General features: G+C 59.7%; 1 protein-coding gene across 1 annotated transcript in view; it reads left to right on the plus strand.

Moving 5' to 3' along the window:
- Positions 1–19,526, plus strand: part of PPARGC1B (PPARG coactivator 1 beta) — a 54,916-nt gene that overhangs the window by 28,903 nt on the left and 6,487 nt on the right. The window contains exons 2-11 of the mRNA XM_054841414.1: positions 6,912–7,085; positions 9,605–9,817; positions 11,716–11,832; positions 12,431–13,607; positions 14,224–14,260; positions 14,687–14,751; positions 15,227–15,986; positions 16,487–16,562; positions 17,439–17,560; positions 17,973–18,127. Of these exons, the coding sequence (XP_054697389.1) occupies positions 6,912–7,085; positions 9,605–9,817; positions 11,716–11,832; positions 12,431–13,607; positions 14,224–14,260; positions 14,687–14,751; positions 15,227–15,986; positions 16,487–16,562; positions 17,439–17,560; positions 17,973–18,127 (2,896 nt within the window). The remainder of the gene's footprint in view (positions 1–6,911; positions 7,086–9,604; positions 9,818–11,715; positions 11,833–12,430; positions 13,608–14,223; positions 14,261–14,686; positions 14,752–15,226; positions 15,987–16,486; positions 16,563–17,438; positions 17,561–17,972; positions 18,128–19,526) is intronic.

Raw genomic sequence — 19,526 nt, forward strand, 5'->3', positions numbered from 1 at the left:
GCCGGCATGGGGCCCGGCAATGCTGTGGTGGCTCCCACGTGCCACAGCAGCACGGACAAGCAGCAGTTGTGTTTGAGCAGCTCGAGTGGAAGAAAGGATCAACCTGCTATTTGTTTTGTCCGGGCTTTAAATGCTAGTGCTGGTTTTTCTTCTTTCTACTGGGCTGAATTGTTAAAACAGATTAGTAGAAATTAAAAAAAAAAATCAACAGAGTGCAGAAGGTGAAATGCCCTGCTCCTAGCAGGACAGCGAGGTGTTGCACGCCTCTGTGCAGACCCAGGAGTCTGGGAGATTCCTGTGCTCCTTTTCCCCCAAAACTGGGGAGCTGGATGAGGGAGCGGCAGCCTGCTGCTGCACGGCGCTGCCTCTGCGCTCCTCCTGCCTCCCTCCGCCGTGCCACATCTCTGTGTTTGCAGGCAGGGTCCCCTCTGCCTTTGCTGCCTCCCAAGGAGGGACTGCTCACCCTCTGCTTTGGGGCTCTCGGGCTATAAATATCGGGGGTTGGCGAGGGGCAGCCGGGCCAAGGCACAACCTGACACTGCCTCTCCGTCATTCACAGTGACATTTTGTCAAATGCCAGTGGGGAGGGGGGTTGCTTATCTGCTGGCACACACTCCAGTGACCTTCACAGCTCTGGCCAGGTGCCTCCTTGCTGTATTTACACTTATTTATAGCTCTCTCCTCCATCCCCACCTCTGCCCTCCTCCCCGGTGCTTGGAGGGGGGCTGCCTGCCCCACACAGGTCCCTCTGGGCTGGAGGGCTGGGAGGGAGCTGGTGCGTCCTTGGGGATGGTAAGGGGCTGGCAGCACCCAGCCTCACCCCCGCAGGGTGCTGGTGGCCTGACCGCATGGGGACCGCGTCTCCTGGGTGGGAGCCCAGGGACAGCAAGGTGGACCCAAGGGGTGGACGGGGCTGGGTTTGACCCCGGCACGGGTCACGGTGGCTGCCTGCCCCCATCGCCTCCCTGTTCCGGTGCTGGGGCGGCCCGGGAGGGTGCTGAGGGTCTGCAGGCACCCGTCCCTGCCTGCCCGAGTGGGGCTCCCACCTACCCGAAGCAGTTAGTGGGTCACTAGCAGCCAGCCCGCTGCCGCCTGCCCGGGGAAGAGTTCCTCCCAGTGAAACAGCCGCGGTGCCTGTCTCCCTGCATGGCTGTAATCCCCGTTTCAAGCAGTCTGTAATTATGGATTTCCCTGATAAGGCCGGACGGCTGTCTCCAAAACCCCTGCCCAAGGATTTTCTTTCCTTTTTAGAGACAAGCCTGGGGTGAGGGTGAGGAGGGGGAAACTCCGCGGCCGGCCACGAATGCAGGCACTGGGAGCTGGCGCTGCCGGTGCCGCCGAGGGAGGGCTGGCAGGAGTCAGCACTGCAGGTTCTCGGCATTTCTCACCTTCTGCTGGTTTGGGTCCCAGCCTAAACACTGCTGGCTAATTTGGGGCTCTGTCTCCAGCGCGTGTGGATGTATATTTATCCCTTAATACTTTGGGTAGGCACTGGACTGTGGGGAAGGAGGAGGCTCCGTGTGGGGCTGAGTCAGTGCTTCGGCTCCTCGACAAGTGTATGGGCTGCCTGTTTCTGGCCGGTTCCTTCAGCCCCTCTGAGAGGCTGCTGCTTTCCTTCCTTTTTTCTGCACAGCAAAGTGGCATGTGAGTGACAAGGCAATTGCAAAGCGTCCTGGGGCCGTGTATGCAGGCGGCAATGCAAATCTGGCCTCCCAGGATTAAACGGGATTAAGTTCCCGCGAAGGCGCTGCACCCGTCCAGCAGTGCTTCCGTGCCGGCAGACTTCAGAAGCTGAAACTTTTGCAGGCTCAGTAAGCACGAGTACAATGCGTGTGCCATCGCCCGGTGCGCTCGGAGCCTCGCTGCAAAATACTTGGCCACAACTTCAAGGGGCTCAACCTAGGGGTTTTGCAGATAAGGACAATTTCTACCAGTGCTGTTGTCGGGAGTGTGACAGAGGAGAGGACCTGCAGGTCTCTTCGTCACGGTCATTGCACCGTCCCCAGCCCCTCTGAGCCAGTTAAGCACCGCAGGCGATGGCCAGCTGAGCTCTCTTGTTTGCCCTGATTTAGGTTGCTATTGCCAGGCAGTCGGGCTGCGGTTCCTCCAAGACAGTGCCTGGAGGTGGCATCGCCCTTTTGCTTCTCTCCCAGGCTTGCTGCAGGGAAGGCAAAACCCCAAAGCATCAGCATTTGCCTGAAGGCTGCTGAACTCCAGGTGGCAGGAGCCTGTTTTCAGGCTGGCAGGCAGGAGGGCCATGCGCTGCCTGCTCCCTCACAGGCTGGCTGCACGCACGTGAAGCCGAGGTCCGCTCTTGGTGGGCTCGCTGGGTACGGCTGCTCCCGAGAGCCTGCAGCCGGTCCCCAGCCAGCCTCTCCAGCCCTGCTGACCAGGGGGTTTAGTCTGAGGAGCCCAAGTTGACACTGAAAAAGAGGAAAACATTTCCGGTCTCGTTAATCCAATATTTGAATTAGAGTTGGGCTTGGAGAGTAACCTCATGTGTCTGCAGAGATAAGACCTCACATGCTCCCGCATCAGAGTGAACGCTGCTCCAAAGCAGAAGGACCCGAAAGGGGAAACGTCCCACCTGCTGTCCCCACGACACTGGGAGCCAGCACTGAGCTGTGCTCAATGGGGCATCCTTGGATGTGGCTCCAGGCAGTGGCTGCCCTCACTCTGCTGCAGGTCCAGCCCAGGACACACGCCAGAGCTGCTGGGGACACTAGAGACGGTCACCTGTATCAGCCACTCTCACGGTCAGGCAGGGAGATGGAGCTAACCCCCATGCCAGCTCTTCGCCCTCTCCACCTTGCCACTGCCCTGGGAAGGGCAAAGATCGGGGGCTTTGCAAAGGGACAGGGAGTCGGAGCAGCAGTTGCCCTGGTGGGTGCAGTCCCCAGAGCCCCCGGGAGCTCTTCCATCCGCAGCCCCCGGAGACAGAGGGATGCTGACCACGGAGCCACCAGCAGCTCTCAGACTGATTTGCTGGCATGGCGTTTCCAGGAGAAGGCATAGCGCAGGCTGGGGGTGGAACTGGCCCCTCCTCACCTGCCGTGCTTGGGGAGAGGCCCTGCTGGTACTTGTCTGGAAAGGTTTAGGTGCGGCCGAGGTTCCCCGGGACAGGAGACTTGGCGAGGTGACCTCTGGACGTCCTTGCCTGCCAGTTTGGAGATTGTCCCTCGTGTTTTCTTGCTGTCGCCAGCTCTGCCATGGTGGACATGGATGGTGGGACTGGCAGCCGGGCGGTGCAGCCGCAGCGGACGTAGAGCCCTTCTGCTCTCCAGGCTGTCCCAGGGCACGCACAGCACGGCTGCTGCTGCCGGATCTGGCCAGCCTCGGCAGAGGCACGAAACGAGCACAAACCCTCAGCGCGAGGGTCCCTGCCGCCTCCCGGGGCAACCCCTGCTCCCACGATGTTAGTTATAAACTCCTCGCAGCGGAGAAGGGCTGTCCGAGCTCAGCAGTAAATGAATAAAAACGCTAATGCTCTGTCCTCCCAGCGAGCAAAGCCTCTGCAGAGGTGAAGCTCCTTGCGACACGCAAGCGAGCATCAGCTGCCTCTTCGTCCTGTAACTGCGATTGCGTTTCTGCTAGGGCTGAGGTCAGAGTTGGTTCACGTTTTAAAGAAAGACGAGGAGGATGTCTCTGAGCAGAGGCTGTTTCCCCAAATGCCCTCCAACTGTTAGCTTTGGCTTTGAGGTGCAGCTGCCCGCATGGTGCTGCTGTGGGGTGCTCCTGCTGCCAGAGGGGATGCCCAGGCATGGGCTCCTGCTCCCCCAGAGGATGCAAGTCTGTGGCATGGGGGCTCCTGCATAGCTGCCCGGGCATCCGTCTTCCCTGGAACAGGGATTCATCAGACAAGTTGCAACGAGCTGCCAGCAGCTTTCTGCTTGCGGCCATGCTGCGGCGTGCACGGGCCAGGTGTCTGGGCTGGAGGATGCCTCTGAATTTTTGAGCATGTCTCCATGGGTGTTTGCTGGCTGCACACCAAGAACCCATGGCTGATCTTCCTACAAACTCCCAAGTAAAATTAGAACAAAAGTTCACTCCTCTCCCAAGGCAGCAGGAAATGCAAAGGGTGGGAAAAGGGAAAGTCAGAGCAGATGATGTCCAGTGCCCACAGGCAGCCTCCCTATCACTGCCACCCCCTACCCGGGCAGGGGGCTGGGTCCTCCTCCACCCCTGCGGCCAGCCCAGAGCTGCGGCCAGCTCTGCTCTGAGCGCTCAGTGCCGGGCTAGCGGTGCTGGGAGTGATGGGTTCCCTCCAGGGACTCAAGTCCTTGGTGGCTGGGCAGGTTAAATGACCCTCTCTAGCAGAGGGGGCTGGCTGGAGCCGCAGCGTCATGCTGCGATGCCCTGCCGGGTGCCCGTGCGGGTGGCTGCACTAGGCAACGCGTCTCCCCGCTTTTTCTGAGGAGGAGGAGGACCGATGCAGGCAGAGCTGAGTTTTTGGGCATTCCTGACCTGTGCTAGCTAGGAACCTGGGAGCATCTGCTGCCGACCGCTGCCTCGGGACAGCTGCACGCAGCGTGGCAGTGCCGGAACACTCCTGCCTCCGGGGCACCCAGAGAGGGCAGCTCAGCAGCATTAGATTGCAGGAGTTTATTTTTACCCAGCCCTGTTGCCAGTGGGGACATGTCACATCTGTGGAGTTGATCAAAAGACGTCCCGAGCACTGGTGTCAGCTGCTCCTTGTGATCTCAGCACCAGGATCTTTTCCCTTGTGGCATATCAAAAGGAATGGGAGAATTTGACTGCTTTGCTATTTTTAATTGAACGCGCGCGCACACACACAGACACACACATATATATATGTATGTATGGCTTTTCTAAAAATAAAAGCCTTTGCCTGTGTTCCCATGGGAATATTTGGGGAGAAGGGGGAGCCAAAGTTGTTGTAGGACTTTTTCTGGAGCAGGCTCAAGAGTGGTGGCAGGAAAGCAGGGACAAGCCACAGCAGGTAAGGGACACATCTGAAAGGCCAAAGGACGTCTGATCACAGAGCAGCCCAGGATGCCCCTGAGCAGAGAGGACAGGAGAGCTGGGGGAAAGGTGACATCTGTGTCCCGCAGAGCTGGCAGTGATGACGACGGGGACCTTTGGCCAGCTACATGAGCTCTGACCACCCGGGGACCAAAGGTTTTTGCAGGGCAGGTTTGAAGACCCCCAGCCTTGGGGGGCCCACAAGGAGTATCCAAATCCCGGAGCCGTTCAGGGGGTTACATAGGGGGTTTTTTGTGCCCGATATACTCGGTGGCACCACGCTCGTGGATGTCTACCTCATACACCCCCTCCAGTGGCTGGGACACTGCAGGAGCTCGCTATCGGGCTGTGAAGCTGCTCTTTCTTGCCCTTGCTGCATCCTCCAAACTGCTCACCCTGTCCTTGCCACCCCGGGGAGGGAATGGGGCAGAAAGCAGGTGAGAAATGCAAAATTGGGGGTGAGGGGGTGGCGGGGTGGTGCACAGGAGGGTCCTTTGGTGTGGCACAGGGTATCCTACACCCGGTGTGGAGCACTGGCATACAGGCTCCTCAGCCTATGGGAACACAATCAATAATCACAGATTATCCCAACTGAAAAAAAAAAAAAAAGAGAAGAGGAAGAAACACTGCCTTTTCCATTCCTGCAGCTCTGTTTGAAATCCCCTTTCCTTTCCATTGAGCATCAGAGGAGACCCTTCCAGGGCACTTCAGGAGGGGAGGCGCCCATGTTCTCCTGCCCCTGCAGCCTCTCTCACGTGCTCAGATGTTTACCTGCTCCAAAATCCATTTGCTCTGTAAATAAACTTGCTTCCCTCATCACCAGAAAACTCCCCCTGGGCAGCCAATACCGGGAGGAGTCGCACCAGACCTTTCCCCTCCGCGTTTGAGCCTGATGTCAGGGGAAAAAACCAAGCGTGACCCGAGGGCTTGGTGCAGGCAGCGAGCGGCAGTGCAGGCAGGGCCACACTGGTGCCAGCCCTTGCGCCCACGGGTGCTGGATGCAGCCGGGTGCTGGATGCAGCTGTGGGGCTCTGTGGCCAGGCAGCAGCTGGGAGCCAGGCAGAAGCAGGGCAGATCCCAGCCACTTTCTGTGGTTAAATGGAGATTTTTAGCTCGGTTCCTAGAGCTCGCATCGCCCCGTGTGCACCTGGACATCGATTTGTTTCTGTGCCATTTTTCTTATCCTGCATGTGTGACACGGGGACCAGGGTCCGTATTGCCTTGGCGGTGCCCCGGTACATGCAGGACGTGCAGCTTCCCAGAGCAACTGTCCCCAGGCAGCTCAGTGCCACGCGGCGGGGACAGGGACGGGGACAGAGCAGCCATGCTGACAGGGTGTGCAGCCGCCCACTGGAGCCTGGCCCCGTGCGTTGCTGTCTCGTGTGCACCCGAGTCTGTTGCCTCACTCTGTTACCGCCGATTCCCAGGGCAGCTGGATAATCCTGGACGTCACCCTTTTAGGGCACCAAAGGCAGGAATGGCTTCAGCATTCCAGAGAGCACCAGCAGCTGCTTTACCGCAGTCCGGGCAGCTGAGCTGTGCTTAGAGCTTCTGCTCGCCAGAGGGGATGAGGTTCTTCCTGTGCAGACGCTGCTGTTTCGATGCTTGTCACAGCGCAGGATGCAAGAAGGGGGGCTCGGTGGCAGTTGCAGGGTGTCTTTCAGTAACCAGCAGTGCCAGTGCCAGGCTGTGCAAACTGATGTGCAAGATGTGCAGTGAAGAGGTGCTCTCTGTGCTCTCCACTGCCGTGTAATTGCTCCTGGAGTCACTTGCCAAAGGTGATTCGAAAGAGGGTCTGAGTAATGGGCTCGAGCAGAGGCGATGGCATGCGGGGAGACCGGCTGTCTCCGCAGGTGGTTGCTGCTGCCTGTTGCTGCCTGCCCCTCCGGTGTGGCAGTGGGCTCACCCCCTTTCCCTTCTCTCCTCAGTACGAGGTGTCTGGCGAGGAGCACCTCTACTCCGACTTCCCTGAGATTGATTTGTCCCAGCTGGATGCCAGCGACTTTGACTCGGCCAGCTGCTTCAGCGAGCTGCAGTGGTGCGGGCAGCACTCGGAGACCGACTCCAGCCAGTACAGCACCGACGACTCCGAGCTCTTCCAGGTACCCCCATCCTCCTGGCACAGGGGACCCCAGGATGGAGGCAGGGGGAGGGCAGGAGAGGGGAGGAAGGAGGCGACCCACGCAACTATTAATAGCTCCTCCCCAGCTGATTAGTACTCCATTAATTTGCGTGCCGGCTCTAAATGGAGCAGGCAGAGTAAAGCTAACGAGGAGGTGGATGAGCAGAGGAGGGCTGCTGAGCCAGCCCTCCTGTGATGTATTATTAAAGGAAATTACAGCTGGTGCACAGCACGTCCCGTTTGATTCCCGGGGTGGCAGGGTGTGCCGGGGCAGCAGCATGGGGGGTCTCAGGGCTGTGGGATGAGGCAGGTATATTCATTTCCCAGGAGCAGAAAGCAGCCCTTCCCCTGGCTCTCCAGCTCTGGCATCCTCCCTCTGTTTGGGGCTGGGGTCCCTCTGGCAGAGGGCGGCTGGTTTCTCTCCTCGCCTTTGCGCTGGGATGGCCCCATCGCTGTGCCGGCACTTGGGACCGCACGGTACAAAGTGGTGCTGGGACGGAAGATGCTCCCAGGCACTGGCAGGGCTGGTCCTTGTCCCTCAGCACGTTTTTGCCTCTCCCTGCAGAAGAGCTGAGCACCTTGCAGAGCTGCGGTGCCAGGGCAGGGCTGTGAGCACAGCACAGGCAGGTTGGAGGCAGGGGACTGCAGAGGCTGCCCGGGGACTGGGGGCAGAGCAGGCAGGGCAGCCCGCTTACCTTCCCCAAAGCTCATGCCATGCCCTGGATGCGCCCCGTCCTCGGGGGCCGGGGTCGCTGTGCCCTCCTGAGCAGCCCTTACCCCTTTGGACAAGAAGATTGCGACCCACTGGTGCCCGCTAGTCACCAACTCTGGGTTACATTTCGGGAGGGAGGAGAATTTGTATTTAAACAAGGGGGAAAAAAATAAAAAAACCCAATATTTTCTAACCTGGCCATAATAACAACCCTCTGGCTTTTATGCTATGCTGATGCTGTGCTTGAAAATGGTCCAGTCCAGCTGAGGGACCTTCATCACGAGATGCATACTTTCCGCTGAACTTCCTGGGGAAAAGATAAACAGAAAAGAAATGCAAAAGACAGCCCCATTAGGAGCAGCAGAGTATGATGAAATGTATCCCACTGAACTTGTATGCACAGCGGTCTCGTGCCAATAACAGGAGGAAAAGAAATGGAGCCAAAAATGGAGCATCCTGCTGCCTTTCCCTGGAGCCTGCTCTAGTAACTGTGAGCAAGGTTAGGGCATGGAACAAAAGATATTTAATTTTCAAACAAGACAGGAGAAGCATGGGAGGCTGTGTACAGTCAACAGTCCTCCTTGCGAGCCTGAATTTACCCCTGTGCTAATTTTATAGCTGATGGTAGCCTGCTTCTTGTTGGACATGGTTTACATTCAGAATATGATGGAGGAGGACCAAAAAGAAGGAACTCCTGGCTCACTTCAGCCATTCCTCAGCTTCTACATCCTCTTCCAGGCTTTTGCACCAGACTGGAAGGGGACTCGTGGGGCTGTGTGGGACTGGGACGGTGCTGAGGGGGCTGGAGGTGTACCAGCTGAGGAGCAGCCCGGATGGAAAGAGGGGCTCGAGGGGGCAGGAGCAGCCCGTGGCCCTGCCTGGCCCAGCACAGCCCTGGCACTCACAAATTTTCTGTCAGCATCCCCAGATCATGCCATTCTCCAAAAAAAAAAAAATAGATCTGGGAGCCGTAATTCGAGGCCCATCTCGTTCTGGGGGCTGCGCTCTGTCGATAGGGTCCCTCACAGAGCACTGGGCGCAGCCGGCTTTCAGCGTGAGGGCTCAGAGCCCCTGTCGAGCTGGAGGTGCCTGCGTTTGGGGGCTTTTAGTGAAAACAAAACCCCAAACTGCTTGTTGCAAGCTGTGGCATCTGGCCAGTGGTGCAGCCTGGGCTGTGCTTCCCCTGTGTCCTCCTGAGGGGGGCCGTGCCATCTTGTCCGCTGGGCAGCCCTGGTCTGGGCTTACGACTCCACACATTTTCTTTGCCTTCCCCATCAGGAGAGCTGTGAATAACCGGCCGTGCCCTCTCGAGCCTCCCAAGCCCCTCAGAGCGGGCTGTGCCTGCCCCCTCCCCGGGCTCCCATCCCAGTGGGATGCTGCTCCCAGCCCCGCTCAGCAGTGCTGTGACAGCCAGCGCTGGGGGGCACGACGCTTGCAGCCCAGAGGCGAGAGGATTTGGGCAAGGAGCCTTTTAATCACAGATCCTTTATCTGCTGCTGCTTGCCTCATGGTGGGGTGAAGGTGACTGTGGGGAGAGAAGATGCTCTGATTCATTGTTTTCCTGCTGGGGGTGCAGGGGGACAGACTGACGCTCCTTTTCCAGTTGTGCCTCTCTCCCCCTGACCCTACCCTAGTGCTCCACTGGGGAGAAGCTCTCCCAGGTCCCCTGCGGGGTCACCGGGAAGTGTGGGTGCTGGTGTGGCACTGCCGGCCCCTCTTCCCTGCCGCCCAGCATCCCCCAGTCCCTCTGCCCAGCCTAACTCCCCCTCTCTACCTGCTCCTTTCAGATAATAGACAGCGAGAACGAAGCGCTGCTGGCAGCCCTCACCGAGACATTGGATGATATACAGGGAGATGACATGGGCCTGGCTGCCTTCCGAACTATGGAAGAGGGGGACACGCTCAACCATGCCTACACCTCGCCTGCCCCCTCCCCCAAACCCACCGCCCTGGTCACGGGGGAGCCGCCCCCGGCCCCCGAGTTTGATGAGCTGTCTCTAGTAAGAACCCACTTCCTACTGTTTAAGGTGGATTTGGATGAGCCCCTGATAAGCCGGCTGCATGGGTATGATAGGAAGCAAAGGTCTGAATTTTTTCATTCTAGGCTTAAAACTCTCTTTAACCGTCAATACCAAAGCATATACTTGTATTGTATACGTATACATGTTCTACATCATTGCTGTCACCTCCATCACCATCCTCACGGGAACAAGCTGTGTGTATACAAATATATATATATATATGAAGGGGGTGGGGGTGGGTGTCGAAGGGGCGGTGGCTGCTTTGGCAAGACCCACACCTGCTTTTATTCGGACACGTGGATGTGGGGCTGCCCGGGGGTCTCCCTAACTCATTCCAGCCCCGTACCCATGAGCAACGGTGGCTGCTCCCACCTGGCTCTGCCTCGGGGCTGAGCTCCCCGCTGCTCTGGCCGGAGGGACAGAGGCGGCTTGGCCAGACTATCAGACAGCCCATGCCCTTAGCTTTCGGAGAGAGGGTTTGACCTCCCCGCGCCTTCCAGCACAACTCCCTCAGGGGCTGTGTGGCCTCCAGGCCCTACAGATTTGGGGACCGGAGCATCCCTCTTCGTTCCCTGCAATATCGGGGCTCCAGCCCTGCTCCCCCTCCTGGCCCGGACTAATGGGCAGCATTTTCTGCAAACCACCGCCATCCCCGGGAGGTCCCCTGGGACAGGGACACCCAGCCTGTTCCCTCCTGGGGCTCACGGTCCCCCCCAGAGCCCCCCAGCCTGGCCCCGGGGTCTCCCCAAAAGCCGGGGCTGTGGCGGGGAGGAGTGCCATCCAGTGGTGAGAGCGTGCATTTCCACCGCCCACGCCCTGCGCGGGGGGGTATATATCACACACAATACGTATGTGTATATATAGGATGTATACGTTGCAGGGGTGGGGGGGAAGGTGCTGGTTGCTTCCACCAACAGGAGCTGCACGCCTAAAGCTGTGGGTGCCCTGGTTGATGTTTCCCAGCAGACCCTGACCCGGGCACCCCCTATTTCTATCACCCCTTAAAACCCCCCGTGCCTGCCCTGGGGCTCCGTGCCCACCGGCCAGCACAGGAGCCCCAGATCTGTCTCCTCTGTGCAGTCCCCCGGTGCCTACGCAGTCGTCTTGCTGTTGAGTTGTTGTCGCCTTCGGTTGTTAGCGCGACATGGGTGGAATATGAAATGTTGTTGCTGGGTGTGGGGTTTGGAGTTTTTTTTCCCCTAATCAAAAATGATTTTGAGTAGAAGAAAAACGTTATACTGACCTTGCCATCAGAAGCGGTGGCACTGTGGGTAACTCAGGGAAAACCTCACTCCCACCACCCGTGGGCTTGGCAGAGTGTGTTGGGGAAGATCCTCAACAGGTCCCACAGGGGCTTGCATCTGCAAAGCGCCTGAAAGCTCATTAATGAGTCAAGGCCCTCTCTGGATGTTTTGGCTAAATGAGCCTTGCATGGGAGCCCGAGCGAGCTGTCCAAACCCGTCACTCATGCCAGTGTAAAGTCTCTGTCACCTAAGGGCAGAATTGATGGAGTGAGACGTTTGGATGTCACGACAGCTCCTGTCTGTCTGACGGGAGCGGGGTTGCCCCTGGGAAGTAAATTCCCTCGTGTCCCCACCACCCCGACCTGCTTGGGGGCCCCTGGGGATGCGGGTGAATGCTGCAGAGACAGACCCGACCCCCTCGGGGCTGCATACGGCCAGGCACCTGCCCCCGCAGCCACGGGGGGGTGGGAAATGCCTTCCTGCCCTTTTATTTTTCCTCCCCCATTTTTGGGTGAGATGCTCAGCAATGGACATGCCCAGTGCAGGTGCAAGCCGAGGGGCTGCGGCCCTGCCGACGCTTTCCCCTGCCCTCGCTGCGATGCCGACTCCTTTTCTTGCCGCTTCTCTTTGCAGCTGAAGAAGTTGCTCCTCTCTCCATCGCATGTGCCTCCAAGCTGCGAGGCTCAGCGGGACGGGAGCGCCCGGCGCCCGGGGAACCCTAAATCCCGACCTGCACGGCCCTGCGCAAAGGTACTTCCTCGGCGGGCAGAGCTCGAGCCCATCCCAGCGCTGACCTCTCGGGAATGGTCCTAAAGGAGGTCACCAAAGCATGGTGTCGGGGAGCATGCGCAGCCTCTGAGCTGGGCTGGGGACTGGGGACAGGCGGGGACTCTCACCGCCGGCAGGGCAGCACTCGGCATTCCCGTCCCTGTCTGCGTGCCGCGCTGCAGAGCTGACCCTGTCACTTAAGCTAGTCTCCTGAAACCCAGCAGAAGTTGCCATCAAAGGTTTTTCTACTTGGCTAACGGTAATTGTGTGGTGCATTAGGCCCAGCAAATTAGATTGCCTTGGAAGAGCAGCAAATCCCTCCTGGGGAGAAGGAGCATCATTGCGTGCCGGCTGCTGGAGGGGCAGCGGTTGGGCTGCTGGCCCCGCGTGCCCAGTGGAAACCCCCTGGGGCATGGGGCTGACCCCCAGGCGGGTCGGGATGCTGGTGGGCTGGTACTGGAGGATTTGAGGATCCGGGCAGCTCTGTTAGCCCGGCAGGCTTCTCCTCCCGTGCCTGATACTTGTGGCTGGTTGTGGCTGCAGGGCTCGGGGCTGACTTTCTCCTCTCTCATCTCCAAAGGTGGAGGGTCCCCGGGACAGGAGGGCAAGCGTCCCGCAGGCACAGAGCCGTAGCTGCACTGAGCTGCACCGGCACCTCACCTCCACTGCCCCCTGCCCCCAGACCAAAGCCCCCCGGGCGCCCGAGGAGTGCCCCAGCAGCCGCCACCACCCGTCCCCAGGCCACTACACCCATCACGAGGATGACAGCGACTCCAGTGAGGACTCACTGAGCTCTGGTGGCTCGGTGACCCCTTCCTCCTCAGCAGAGGATGGCTCCAGCAGCCAGTTCTCCTGCGAGGGGGAGATGCACTCGGTGGTGGAGCTCATCCGCTACATGCACACCTACTGCCTGCCGCCGCGGAAGCTGCCCACCCGCGACGCTGCCGATGCCAAGCCCCAGCCCTGCAGCAGCCCCTTCAAGAGAGCCAAACCGGACTGCTCTGCACAGTCGGGCCTCCCCAGCAGCGCCCAGAGCCGGCCGGGCTGTGCCTGGCAGGCTGCCGGGGGCTGCAAGAGGCCTGGAGCATCCTTCTCCATCCTGAAGGAGCTACTGGCACGGGACCTACTGTGCGATGTGAGCAAGCCATACCGCCTGGGCAAGCCCGTGTACGCCGCCCTGGCCCGGCCGCCTGGCTCCCACTCCCCTGTGCCACCAGCCCAGGACAGGGAGGATGCTGGTGGGACCTGCACATCCAGAGCCAAAACAGCGCCGGAGAAGAGCGAGCCACGGCAGAGCCCCGGGGTGGAGGCGGAGGCACAGCAGGAGCTGGGTGGCCTCGAGGACGATGCTGGGAAGCGTACAGGCATCCCAGGTGCAGCCACAGGGAAGGTGGTCCGCAAGCAGGAGAGCACTGTTTACGCTGTCCGCCGATCCAAGAGACTCAACCCCGAGCTCGGCCACTGGCTCTCCTTCCTCAACGAGCCATCCTCCGAGCCCTCCATCCCCCAGGAGGCAGGGGACAGCCGTGGCCCCCGGGATGCCCTGACCTGCAGGGAGCCCACATTGTGCCCGGCGCTGGAGGGCTTCTCTGCTGAAGAGCCTGCGGCCGAAGTGGAGGTGGGGGGCACGGAGGAGGGAGACGGTGGGAGCACGGCACCACCGGCGGAGCTCCAGCCCCTCTCTCTGGGCTCCCCAGGGGATGGCAAGCTGGGTGATGGGGCTGAGAACCGGTGCTGTGCCCTCCTGGAGCAAGCAGGTGAGGGGGGCTGGGGGGCTGTCGCTCTGCTCACCCCTCCCCAGTGCGCCCACGCTGCCTGTGCCGCCCCTGCCGCAGGCAAGCGCTGCTGGCCAGGCGCCTGGCACTCAGCTGGCGGTGAAGCTGTGAGCAGCCTGAGCACAGCCGAGCCCTGACCCACATGCCGGCTGGCTGTGGGGTCCCATGCATGGGGAATTGGGGCCCTGTTCTGGTTTTGGGGTGCCGTTTCAATCCATGGGGTCCTTCTGCCTCAGTCTCCCCATCCTTATAAGGAGACGAAGAAGCTGGTGTAGCACTAACCCAGCAGGGACCGGGTTGCCCCATCCCTCCGGGTCCCTCTTCCCCTCGGGCTCGCCCTGTGCCTGGGCACGGGTTCACTGCACTGGCGCCCCAAAATCGCAGCTCTCTGCAAGCGCTTGGTGAGCATGAATGGCTCAACCCTGGCAGTGTTAGCCCTCCCGCAGTCGCTGCCGCCTCGCAGGCAGGCAAAGCCCACGGTCCCCGGCACCCTGCCAGGCCAGGGCAGGCTGAGGGACCCCGGCTCCCGCCGCCAGCACCACGGGCACTGGAGGGGCACGGCTCCGCTGGTAACCCTGCTTCTCTCCCTGCCTTTCAGAAACACCCAGGTGTCTCACGCTGTCCTTGGCGCAAACGTAAGTGCACACGGGGCTAAATGAACCGCGCTGGGGCTGGAAAGCCACCTCGGTGTGTCTGGCTGGGCATGCATCTGCAGTAACCAAGCGAAGCTGCTTTGCAGAGCAGACCGAGCTGTGCGGCTGGGCGGGGGGCTGTGGGGTGCTGTGGCCCTTGCTCGGGTGCAAGGAGCTCGGAGAGCCCCGGGCTGAGGGCAGGGCTTTTCTGCATGCCAGGGGCAACATGCCCTGGAGCTCTGGCTGGGACGGGGAGGCACGCTGCTCGCCCCGCTGCCCCTCGCACCCCTCCGTGGGGTTACTCTGTCAGGCACTAGCCATGGTGGGAGGGCTCGCTTGTATGCAGCATTTTCTCAGCTTCCTTTTGTTTTTTTGGGACTGTGGTTCACCTAAACACCTTCTGTCTCCATATTTTCTCCTCTTCTCCAGGGACTCGACATTTGGGAAGAGAAACTTTGAGCCGATGCTGACAGTGGAGCTGTGTGGGACAGCAGGTAGGACAGGCTTTTAATTTTTTAGTTTTGCAAAAGTCCTCCCTGGGATGGGCAAATTCACCCTAAATTCAGCCTGGAGTTGCCGGCTCAGCCGAGCTCAGCCAAGCGGGCACGTTCACCTCCCAGCCTGGATGCACTGCAACTGCAGGGGACTGCCCATGCACTGCCTCCGCATCCGAGCGCTGCAAACAGCCCGCAAGCTGCATCCGTCAGAGATGCCAGTGCTGGGGGGGATGCATTTGAGATGGGTGGCAGTTCAGGGGGTCCCTGCATGAACCCGGAGGGAAGGGAGAGTCCTTTGGTCCGTTCTGGGATCAGGCGTCCTTTTTCTCCAAGTGCCACTGGATGGGTGAGGCAGCGGGGGCTGAGCAGCTGCCCTCCCTTGCAACGCCTGGCGCAGCTCAGGCGTCAGGGTGGGAAGGGGCAGGATGGCAGGGGCAGAGCTGACTCCTGCCCTTTTTTCGGGGGAGTTCAGGTCTCACGCCACCCACCACTCCACCATACAAACCTGCCGAGGAGGACCTGTACAAGCCAGACATCCCCCAGGAGCCAGGGAAGGAGGACGGGACAGCCCCCAGCCCCGGGGGTGCAGGGGACGTGGCAGCATCCCGGAAAGCCCCCAAGAAGCACCCTGAGAGGACAGAGCTCTTCGCCCACCTGAGCCGAGCCGCCGGGCGCCCCACGCTCCCCGAGCAGCAGGGCATGCTCAAGCGGCCCTTCTCCCGCTCCTTCGGGGACCACGACTACTGCCAGGTGCTGAAGCCTGAGGCCGCCCTGCAGAGGAAGGTGCTCAAGTCGTGGGAGCCCCCGAGCCAGGTGGAGATGGAGCACAAGAGGAGGGTCCCGGCCGCCCACTACCAGGGGCTGGATGTTGGCGGCAAGGAGGCAGGCAGCGACATGCTGTGGAAGGATGGTGTCAAGCAGCTGAGAGACCAGGAGATCAGAGCCAGCTTAACAAAGCACTTTGGCTTTCTGGACAGTGCTCTCGATGATGAGGACATGGTCTTCTGCAAGACCCCTGAGTACGACACTGTCTTTGAAGACAGCTGCAGTGAGAGCGGCTCCCCCGTGGAGGAGGAGGAGGAAGAGGAGGAGGAGGAGCATGGCGACACCAAGCTGTGCTTGCGGAGAAACCCCCTTTCCAGGACCAGTTTGCATTACTGTTCCCGGAGCAGGTCCAGCTCGGGGTCTTCGTGCTGTCGGTCTCGATCGCCCACAAGCAGACGGACCTTCAGGTACAAAGGGAAGCTGGGGGGGGCACTTGGGACGTTTTTGCACCCTATGTTTTTGCCCCGGTGCATGGCAGCTCTGTCTCTCTCTGGTCTGCTAGCCCGAGCAATAAAGATGCTAATTAATGAAAGAAAAACTGTTGAAATAATTGGTACTACAGCAGCAGCTGCTGAAAACATCGGTCATGGCCAGGGAAAGCAGCACTGGGGGGAAGCAGCCGGGGATTTCCATCACGCTGGGGGCGAAGGGGCATGGGCATGGGCTGGAGCTGTGCCTAGGAAGGGGTGAGCAACAGCTGGGACCCCCCGGCATCTGTTGGAAAGGACTTTCCAGTGTCCTTTCCAGTGTTTCCAGACCTCCATCTCTCCTCGGCTGCTGGTGCTTCTGAGCGCCCGCCCGCCCGCTGCTGCAGACGCCGTGTGCCTCGGCTTCTCTTTGACGTGTGCAGCTTTCCCTGCCGGATCCAGCCCACCCCCCGGCTGACCTCCTCTCCCTCACTTCCCAGGTGTGAGAATGGCGAGCAGTGTCAGGGCGGGAGCGGGCACCGGGGCCAGCTGGAGAAGAGACAGGAAAAGGCCATCGTAAGTGAGCGGGGACCCCGCGCTGGGACAAAGCAACCCCCAGCCCTCGGTTCATGTCCTGCTGCAGAAAAGCAGCGGTGGAGCCCATTCGCCCTGGCTTCAGCGTCCCTTGGTGCGAGGCCAGCGTTAAATGAGGACACGGGGGTGGAGGGGGGTAAGGAAAACCTAACGCGAAGCAGAAGCCACCGGCGATTGGCAATACACAGAGTCCTTGGTGCAGAAATCCCCGGAGCATCCTACTCCGGTGCTTCAGCGCACGTGGCATTGGCAGTTACGGGGTGAGCTGGGGAATCCCTGAAGCTGCTCAGCCGTTATGGATGTGGTCCTGCTGCAGAGGCAGCCTCGTGCACCAGGAGCCCTGCCTGCACCCACGGGTGGGAGCTGGGTGGGGTGGTGGGCACGTGGGGAAATAACTGTTGTGCACGCACACACACGCACATACACGCTCACACATGCCTCTGGCATTTTTCTTCTGTAATGCAATTGAATTTTGTCCCCCCTAGCAATTTTTTGGAATATTTCCTGGCATCTTCACCAGGAGAAGCTGAAAAATCTGCAGGAATGCAGGAGAAATTTAAATGAGAAGGCAGCGGGGGAGGCTGCTTCAGCCTGGCTGTAGCAGCATCCTAAGGGATGTGGATGTGGCTGTCCCCCGCAGCAGTGGTGTCCTGGGGGTGACACCCATGAGCTAGCTGGAGCAGAGGCAGGCAGATCCGGGAGATGTCAGGCTGTGCCCGTGGCAGCATTGCCCTGCTGCAGCCTGATTCCCGGCGCTGGCTCCTCGGGGCTCCCTGACGGCTCTGCATTTCCAGTACCCGTCGGCAGCACAGAGGAACGGGGCTCCCGGAGCCTGAAACCTTTCGCTTGCTTTGCCAGGGGGAAGGCCGCGTGGTGTATATCAGAAACCTCTCCAGCAGCATGAGCTCCAGCGAACTGAAGAAACGCTTCGAAGTGTTTGGTGAAATCGTGGAGTGTCAGGTCCTGTCCAGGACTAACAGGTGGGTGGTGAGCGAGCCGCGGTCTGGGGCTCCAGCAGCTATGGGCAACCCCTCTCCTGCGGCAGCATCAGCGCTGCCAGGAGGTGCAGGGTCACCCCTGCATCCAGCTGTGCGAGTGACAGTGATGCGGCTGTGTCGGTGGGGCAAAGTGCTCTGCGCCACGCCAACCCCCTCGGTCAGCCGAGCCCCAGGTTTCGGTACTTTGGGCGAGGAGATGGAGTGTGTCCCCAGGTCCAAGGGTGTGGGGAGAGCCGGTGGGATGGAGGGACAGCTGGATGGAGGGCTGTGGGATGGAGGGCCGGTGGGATGGACAGACGGCGGGATGGAGGGACAGGGGTGCAGTGCTGGGCAGATTCACATCAGAGGGGCTGCGGGGCCCATTGCATCTTGAATTATTTCTCTGGTTGCTCAGGGGGGATAAATATGGCTTCATCACCTACCGGTATTCAGAGCATGCCGCCTTATCTCTGAAAAACGGCACCTTGCTAAGGAAGAGGAACGAGCCTTCGTTCCAGCTCAGCTCTGGTGGCCTCGGGCAAGTCTTCCGGACCAGATACGCTGACTTGGGTAAGAAAGCAGGAGCTGCTCTTTCCAAAGCATCCTGCTTATCAGCACAGAGCCGTAATGGCCCCGTTGCACTGCTGAACCCTAATCACACAAGGACCCTAAGCCTCTTTAGAGCCTGCAGGGAAAGCCCGCCAGCTCTCCTACAGCTCACATAGCTGCTCTTAGCTCAGTCAGATGGCTTGGGAGACTGCGGGGGGAGAAGAGAAGCAACTGGCATGAGGACCCGGAGGGTGCTGGCTGCAAAACGTAGCATCACACCCCAGGGCTGCTGGGTCTCAGCTGACCACAGCCCATCCTGTCTCTGCTGCGTTTCTACACAGCGCTGGACCCTTTCCAGCAGAGAAGTCCCTTCCTAGTCGTTACAGAAAGCAGCCAGCAACATCTCATTAGCCCAAGAGGTGTTCTGGGTGGTTTGCTGCTCCACAGGACAGATTCACCAGCCAAAATGACAGCACTGAAATGTGCTGCGGTCGCATTAACTCTTTCTGCGCTGTATGGGCTTCTGCAAGACCTCGTGCCTCGCTCAGCGACCGTGTTAGCCAGGGTCTCGCTGCACCCTGGGCTGAGGGACAGGAGCAAAACCCTGTGCTAGTCCTGCAAGAGAAAGGTGATCCCGGCTTTGCTCAACCCTCGTTGCTGTGATCTTCAGGTGTTTCACAAACACTGCACGGTTACTTGTGTACCCTCTGCAGGGAGTGAGGTGGCTTCAGTACCCACTTCATGCATGAGAGACTGAGGCCCAGAAAATAGAGCCCTAAGTCTTGACATATCTCTACATGTCCAGTCTGACACAAGGACTGCCCAATCTTTTAACACCTTATAATATCTCATCTGCTCAGAGCAGCACTCCCTCTGACTTTGGTTGTGGGTGCAAATGCCTGTTGTTCATCTAAATAAATCCCAGGGCCTCTCATTTTGGGCATGGAGAAGACAGAAAACAGATAGCACCCCATCTGAAGATGTCGGCATGTGGTTGTGCAGTGCTGTGGGGAGGGGGACAGGGGAACCCCCGCCCAGCGCTCCTCACCTGCAGATGGCTGCAAGGTCAGCAGTCACCCCCTTACTGCACAGCCTGGCTCCTTCCTAAAATCCTGCTCACCCTGGTACAGGACGAGATGGGGAGCCCACAGGCAGACGTGAAATGCAACCGTGCCGTTCATGGCTCATTCACAAACACACACCCAAAAGGGTTAAGCTGCTGTTAAATTAGGCAGCCTTATTTCTGGCATTTGCTGAATTTCCCAGGCTTTGCAGTGGCTGCTTGTTCAGCTTCTGGTGGCGGGCTGGGGAGTGCTGCAGGCAGGCACCCCCCTCCCCGCAACCGGCACGGCTCCCGCAGGGATGGCCCTGTGTCAGCGCCTCGGGATTCAGCGGGATCCGGCAGATCTTTATGCACCTG

This window comes from Grus americana, chromosome 14 (assembly GCF_028858705.1).
Source record: "Grus americana isolate bGruAme1 chromosome 14, bGruAme1.mat, whole genome shotgun sequence".
NCBI classification, from domain to species: Eukaryota; Metazoa; Chordata; class Aves; order Gruiformes; family Gruidae; genus Grus; species Grus americana.